This window comes from Sorex fumeus, unplaced genomic scaffold, assembly GCF_029834395.1.
Source record: "Sorex fumeus unplaced genomic scaffold, SorFum_2.1 ptg000044l, whole genome shotgun sequence".
Lineage (NCBI taxonomy): Eukaryota > Metazoa > Chordata > Mammalia > Eulipotyphla > Soricidae > Sorex > Sorex fumeus.
In genome coordinates this window covers 150,220-157,374 of record NW_026606101.1, presented here as the reverse complement: position 1 = coordinate 157,374, position 7,155 = coordinate 150,220, and the positions used below count along the sequence as shown (strand labels likewise).

Below are 7,155 nucleotides of genomic sequence, written 5' to 3'. Positions count from 1 at the left end.
GAACTATGGGCGCCTGACCTTGTCCTCCATGAACCCCTGGACTTAGCGGATAGCACGAGGGCTGGGGTGATAGTACAGAGGGGAGGGCCTTTACTGTGCACATAGCCGACTCGGGTTCGATCCCTGACATCCTGTGTGACGGTCCCTCTGAGCACTGTCAGGAGTGATTCCTGAGTGCAGAGCCAGGAGTCAGCCCTGAGCATCGCCAGGTGTGGTCCAGAAACAACCAGCCAACCGAAAAGCATATCTGCTTTTCCTATCACCATTATCTGCTGGGTGAGGGATTTGGGTGGGGGGGGGGGAGGGTGACTGCAGGACTACAGGATGAGAGGAGGAAGTCGCTCTCGGGGGCGCAGGGCCAACGGGGAGGGCCCCGGCGGGGTCTGCCAATAACAACAAGGATGCAGGGCGTATCAAAGGCCGGCATTTATTGAACATCTACTCTGTGCCGGGCACGGCCCTCGCCACTCGCTCCCGCGTGAACCCTTGAATCCTCACAATGCTTCGAGGTAGCTTCTGTTATTAACCTCATTTGACAGATGAGGAAACTGAGAGGCCCAGAGAAGTGGGGGGGGGGGTGACTGCCGAGTCCTTATTGGGGGGTGCGGGGGCGTCCCCACCGCTTCTCTGGGGACCTCTCCGCGGCTACCCACAGGGCCCACCTCGCCCGCCGTCCAGGGGACAACCAAGACCGTGGGCGCAGCAGCGTCCCAGCGCACAGTAGGTGCTTAGTAAATGAACAGCCCGTCTCTCTCCTCTGCCCTCCGACGGGGGTGAGGGGGGGAGCCCCCAGCAGCGCCCCCGCCCGGAGAGAGAAACCGGCCTCTCCCCCACGCGTCCCCCCCGGGGGTGGGTGGAGGGCCACGCACCCGGCTCGGTCCTGCTTGCAGTTTGCACGAGGCCCGGGTGGTCCCCGCTGCAGCCGGGGGTGGGGTGGGGGTGCCCCCATCCCTCCGCCCTGCACGTGCCCAGTGCCCAGCGCAGCCGGGGCCAGGCGGCGCGAGTGCCCCGTCCACCCGGGAGGGGAGGGGGACCGGGCAGGGCGCGGGGAGGCCGGGGGTGCAGAGTCCCGGGCGGGCGGGCGGGCGGGCGGGCGGGCGTGCCAGCTAGGAGGCCTGCCCGGAGGAGGCGTTGCCCGGCGGCGGCGGCGGCGCGGCGTAGAGCGCGGCCAGCGGGCGGAAGCGCGGGCCCCAGGCGCCCAGGCCCGCGAAGTCCAGCTCGGAGGAGGAGGAGGCGCTGTGCAGGGGGCTGAGCGAGGCGGCGGGCGAGCCCGCGCCCTCGAAGGCGTAGGTCTGGAAGGCGTCGTAGGGCGGCACGGCGGGGTCGGCGTCCGCCAGCGCCACCTGGCGGCCGAGGAAGTCCCGGAAGGCCGCGAAGTCGGGCCCGGGGCTGTGCGGCGCCCGCGGCAGCGAGTGGCCGCCGGGGGCGCCCCCGGGTGCGCCCCCCGCGCCGCCGCCGGGTCCGCCCGGCCCGCCCGGCCCGCCCGCGCCGCCGCCGCCGCCGCCCTTGAGCTCGCCCGGGTCGTACAGGCTGCGCAGCGCCGACATGTCGTAGGCCTCCGTGTCCTGCTCGCCGCCGCCCTCGTCGTTGTACTTGATGACGTTGTCGCGCATGTCCTCGTCCTCGTCCGGGCTCAGGTGGCTCTTGTGGTGGCGCCGCAGGGTGAGGATCAGCAGCACCAGCACTGCGGGGGAGGGGAGGGGCGTCAGGCCGGCACCCCAGGGTGGGCGTCGGGCACGGGCACCCCCAGTGCTGGGCATCAGGGCAGGGCACCTCCCAGTGGTGGGCCTCAGGGCACCCCCAGTGCTGGGCATCAGGGCAGGGCACCCCCAGTGGGCATCAGGGCACCCCCAGTGATGGGCATAAGGGTAGGGCACCCCTAGTGGGCATCAGGACAGGGCACTCCCAGTAGGCATCAGGTAGGGCACCCCCAGTAGGCATCAGGTAGGGCACCCCCAGTAGGCATCAGGTAGGGCACCCCTAGTGGGCATCAGGGCAGGGAACTCCCAGTGCTGGGTTCCAAGGCAGGGCACCCCCAGTGGGCATCAGGGCAGGGCACCCCTAGTGGGCATCAGGGCACCCCAAGTGCTGGGTATCAGGGCAGGGCACCCCTAGTGGGCATCAGGGCACCCCCAGTGCTGGGCATCAGGGCAGGGCACCCCTAGTGGGCATCAGGGCACCCCCAGTGCTGGGCATCAGGGCAGGGCACCCCCAGTGGGCATCAGGGCACCCCCAGTGCTGGGCATCAGGGCAGGGCACCCCCAGTAGGCATCAGGTAGGGTACCCACAGTGGGCATCAGGACAGGGCACTCCCAGTGCTGGTGCCAAGGCAGGGCACCCCAGTGGGCGTCAGGCCAGCACCCCATGCTGGGCGTTGGGCATGGGCACCCCCAGTGGGCATCAGGGTTGGGCACCTCTAGTGGGCGTCAGGGCAGGGCACCCTCAGCGGGCATCAGGCATGAGTATCCCCAGTGGTGGGCATCAGGGCACGGGCACCCCCTCTAGTGCTGGGTGTCAAGCACGGCTGTTTCCAGAAGGCTCTGGGGGTGCCAGGCAGCTTGGGGGCTGCTGTCCGCCACTACAGAGGCTCTGCTTAGTTAACGTTTGCCCCCCACACCTCAAGGCATCCACTAAGCTAAGTGGAGGATCTGGGAAGTGCTTCCTGCCCGGCGGGCTTGTGGCAGCCCCTAAGGCAGGTCGGGTGAATAAGTGAATGAAGAGTGGGGACCTGCGGCGACTGAGAATGTAGGAATGGCAGGAATGAATGAATGGTGAGTGAGTGAATGAATAGCAAGGAATGATTGAATGAATGGTGAGAGAATGAATGAGTGGTGCGTGATGGTCAGAAAGAACAGTGTGTGAATGAATGGTAATTGAGTGAATGGTGAGTGAATGAATGAATGAATGGTGAAAGACCGAATGGTGAGTGAACAAATGGTGGATAGTGGATGAACGGTGGATGAATGGTCAGAATGAAGAGTGTGTGAATTAATGGTAATAGGGGGGCTGGAGCAATAGCACAGCGGTAGGGCATTTGCCTTTCACGCAGCCAACATGGCCGACCCAAGTTCGATTCCTCTGTCCCTCTGGGAGAGCCCAGCAAGCTACCGAGAGTATTCGATATGCCAGACACAGTAACAACAAAGTCTCCAATGGAGACGTTACTGGGCCCGCTCGAGCAAATCAACGATCAACGGAAGGGCCTTTACCTTTACCTTTAGAGTGAATGAACGAATGAATGAGTGAATGCTGAGAATGAATGAATGGTGAACGAATAATGGTGAGCGAATGAATGAATGAGTGGCCTGCGTGGCCTTTCTCACCTGACCTTCCTTCCACCCACCTCACTGATGACTCCCTAAGCCTTCTGAGTGGACTGTGCCTCCCATCACCAACTTCCTGTTTGAGGACATGACCTCCTGGGGTGCTCAGGAGCCTGGGGACCCCGCTGACAATACTCAGTCAGGGGGTCTGCTCCTTCCGCACAAGAGCCTGCGGTACAATGCTGTTGAGGCCCCTCCCCCCCACTATCGGGAACAGGGGCCGCGGTGGCAGTGCTGGGGTCTCCAGGGCCATATTTGAGGCCCCCAAGGCTGTACCCGCTGATGCTCAGGCCCTCCCCCCCCCCCCCCGGGGTCAGGGGCATGCCAGGCACGCGCCCAACCATGGTATTATCTCCCTGAACTCCAGTGTGTTAAGGCCCTAGGATGCAGGGGGATGGGGGGGAGAGGTGTCTAGTACTGGTCTCTGCATCCTTCCGGAAGATGGAAACTCCTGCGTCTGCACCCCCAACCTGGCCTGCGCTCTGGAATCCGGCCGGATTCCTCCCTACTAGACCCTTTAGGCTGGCCCCGGGGACTCTCCAGGCCTTAACCTGTCCCCACCCTTAACTGGTCCCCCGATGCCCAGTGATGGACCCACCCTCCCAGGGCTCCAGACTCAGCGTCCACTCACGATACCCCAGCATCCACTTCTGGATGGGTGAGATGAAACCGCTGATCAAATGGGAGGAGACCTCACTGGCAGGGGGCGTGGAGGGATGGACAGATGAGTGCCTGGGCACCGTGCCAGGCCTGGGCCCGCCTGGTCGCTGCAGACAGCTTCCCCGGGTCAGTGACCAGAGCCGGCTGCGAGGGCCATCAGCCAGGCTGCTGCCAGTGACCTAACAAGGTGTTGCTGACAGAGAGGCGGGTGGAGGTAGAGGCGGGCCCGGGGTTGGGGGGTGGGGGGTGTCGGGAGAGGCGGGAAGATGGATGGATGCTTTGGGAAGGAGCTCGGAGGCCGGGAGCCGCCGAGGGGGGTGCCCGTGAGAGCAGATGGCGGGGACAGATGTGGCGGGCCTGATCAGCGATTCCGCCCGTCACCTTTGGAGCACTGATGTGCACTTTCTTCATTTGTGGGCAATTAGGCAGAAATTTGTTTGCACTGCCTCGGAAAATGAAACCGCTGTAAAGTGCACCCTCTGGAAAAAGGGCTCCGAGCCACGGGCTGGAGTGGGGGGGGGCTGGCCTCCTTGCTCGGGGGAGCCCCAGCCCCTGCGTCCTCTCCACAAGAGGGGGCTGCCCTGTCCTGAGGGGCTCCGTGGGGAGCCAGCTCACTCCTGTGCCTCCAAGTTCTGCGGCCTGGACTGGGCCGAAGAAGCGGTTTTTGGCCCCTTGAGTGTCGTCTGGTTCCCAGGAAATGGACAGAAATGGACCATTTTTTTCCTGGGGGTCCTTGGGGGTTCAGCAGGCAGCTGATAGAGTGGGGAGCAGAGTGGATATTGCCCCCCCAGGGTTTTCTTCCTTCCTTCCTTCCTTCCTTCCTTCCTTCCTTCCTTCCTTCCTTTCTTTCTCTTTTTTCTTTTTGGTTCTCACCCGGCAATGCAAAGGGGTTACTCCTGGCTCTGCACTCAGGAATCACTCCTGGCGCTGCTTGGGGGACCCTATGGGATGCTGGAAATCGAACCTGGGTCGGCTGCATGCAAGGCAAACGCTCTCCCCGCTGTGCTATCACTCCAGTCCTTCCGTCCCCAGGGTTTTCAGCGTCTGCCCCAGCTTTCTCTGAGGCCCTGTCCCAGCGTGGATTCCTAGCAAGTGTGTGTGTGTGTGGGGGGGTGAAGATCAGGAGCTCGGGGCACCCCGCATTCAAGCCCCCCAACCTCACAGAGCCTTGACGCCTTCAAACAAGGGTCTGACACCCCAGGCTGAGGGTGTGTGTGTGTGTGTGTGTGTGTGTGTGTGTGTGTGTTTGGGGGGCGGCTCCCAAGAGCCGGCTCCCAAGAGTCACTATGAGAATAAAATTGGACCACAGGCACCAGAAGGAGCAAATGCTGGGGCTTACACGAGCAGGAAGTCAGGGGCTAGGTGGGGGTGGGCACCCAGGAAGTCAGTCAGAGGTAGGACCCCCCACTCGGAGTTGGTGGGCGGGGGCGGGGTGCCCTGGCCTGGGTGAGGAGAGATGCCCCAGTGTCCTGGTGGGGGCGTCTGGGGAAGGACCCCTGGGGCCCCGCGGGGGACTCACCGACCAGGATGAGGACACACACCAGCAGGGCGATGAGCGCCCCAGGGCTCAGCGAGGCGGCCATGACGAAGGCGGTGGTGTTGCAGGACAGGATGGCACCGGCACTGTCGCAGCCGCAGACGCGGATGGTGAGGGTGCCTGTGCTGCTCAGCGAGGGCGGCCCGCGGTCCATCACCAGGATGGGCAGCAGAAACACGTCCTGCTCCTGTCGGTTGAAGCCCGGGTGCTGCGTGCGCACGGCCGCCGTGTTGTCTGGGCGGGAAGAGGGGGCGGCATGGGACAGGCTGGGACCACCCGGCCCCTCCCAATCTCCCCACCCCCCGCCCCCGGGCCCTCGCTCTCCTTGGCCCCGCGGCGCCTCCCAGCTGGTCCAGGAGTCCAGTCCCGAATCTCCCCAGGGATGGTGACCCCCACCCCTGCCCTCTCCCCTGCTTCTGCCCCCGACAGGCTGTGTGCGGTCCCAGAGTCCGTTATTTTTATTTATTTATTTTTGCTTTTTGGGTCCCACCCGGCGATGCTCAGGGGTTGCTCCTGGCTCTGCACTCAGGAATCACTCCTGGCGGTGCTCGGGGACCCTATGAGATGCTGGGAATCGAACCCGGGTCGGCCGCGTGCAAGGCAAATGCCCTCCCCGCTGTGCTATCACTCCAGCTCCTATTCATTTATTTTTTAAACTAGAACATAATTATTTTGTTGCTTATTTTGGGCCACGCCTGGCAGTTCTCAGGGGTTGCTCCTGGCTCTGCACTCAGGAGTTACTCCTGGCAGTGCTCAGGGGACCCTATGGGATGCTGGGAATCGAACCCGGGTCGGCCGCGTGCAAGGCCAACGCCCTCCCCGCTGTGCCATTGCTCCAGCCCCCCAGAGCCCGTTTTGTCCTCAGCTGTCCCTGGCGTCGCTCCCCGCAGCTCCTCAACGTTTCCCTTCAGCTGTTCCAAGATTGTGTCCCCAGTGGCGCCAAGGTCCTGTCCCCGGCTGTCATTTGCTCCTTTGCCTTACTGTCCCTTTTCCTTTCTCTGGCATTTGTTCCAACGGCCTGCTTTGCATTCCAGCCCCACCCCCCCACCCCCCCGCCCAGGCCCCCGACCCTGGGGTCCCCGCGCCCACGCTGCGTCTGACAGGAGCTGGGTGACTCTGGCTGGCGCCCGCTGTGCAAAAAGAAGCTTCTTGCCAGGGGTCGCTGGCTAAGAGCTCCAGGGGGAGATGGGGGGCACGGCCCTGGGGGCCGATGAGAGCCCCCCCTCATGCCAGGGTCTCACTCACACTCTGTCCCTTTGACCTGTGTGCTCGGAGCGGGCGGGAACTCACACAAGTCATCATGCTGTCGCTGTCCCTCACTTTCCATAAAAGTGTTACCACTAGGGGCTGGAAGCAACGACAGAATCTGCCTGACCTGGGTTCAATTCCTGACACCACAGGGCCTGAGAAGCCTCATGTCCTGGGGGCCTTGTGCTGTCTGTACCCATGACTCTACTGCCTGAAAATCACGGGCAGGGCTCCCAGCGTCTGGGTGTCCCCTGCCTGAAACACCCACTCAAGGGAACAGCATGTCGGTCATAGTTGGAAACGGTCATTCTGAGCAGGAGTTGAGCCTTGGAAGTAGGCAATGGATACACCGGATAACGTTTTAGTATCTAGTTTGCAAACCATAAG

The 7,155-nt window shown here is 63.3% G+C and overlaps 1 protein-coding gene across 1 annotated transcript in view; it reads right to left on the bottom strand.

Moving 5' to 3' along the window:
• Positions 1 to 1,106: 1,106 nt before the first annotated feature.
• The window catches only part of CDH22 (cadherin 22), an 81,944-nt gene continuing 75,895 nt past the window's right edge, over positions 1,107 to 7,155 (bottom strand). The window contains exons 10-11 of the mRNA XM_056121470.1: positions 5,503 to 5,754; positions 1,107 to 1,684 (exon numbers count right to left, since the gene is read on the bottom strand). Of these exons, the coding sequence (XP_055977445.1) occupies positions 1,107 to 1,684; positions 5,503 to 5,754 (830 nt within the window). The remainder of the gene's footprint in view (positions 1,685 to 5,502; positions 5,755 to 7,155) is intronic.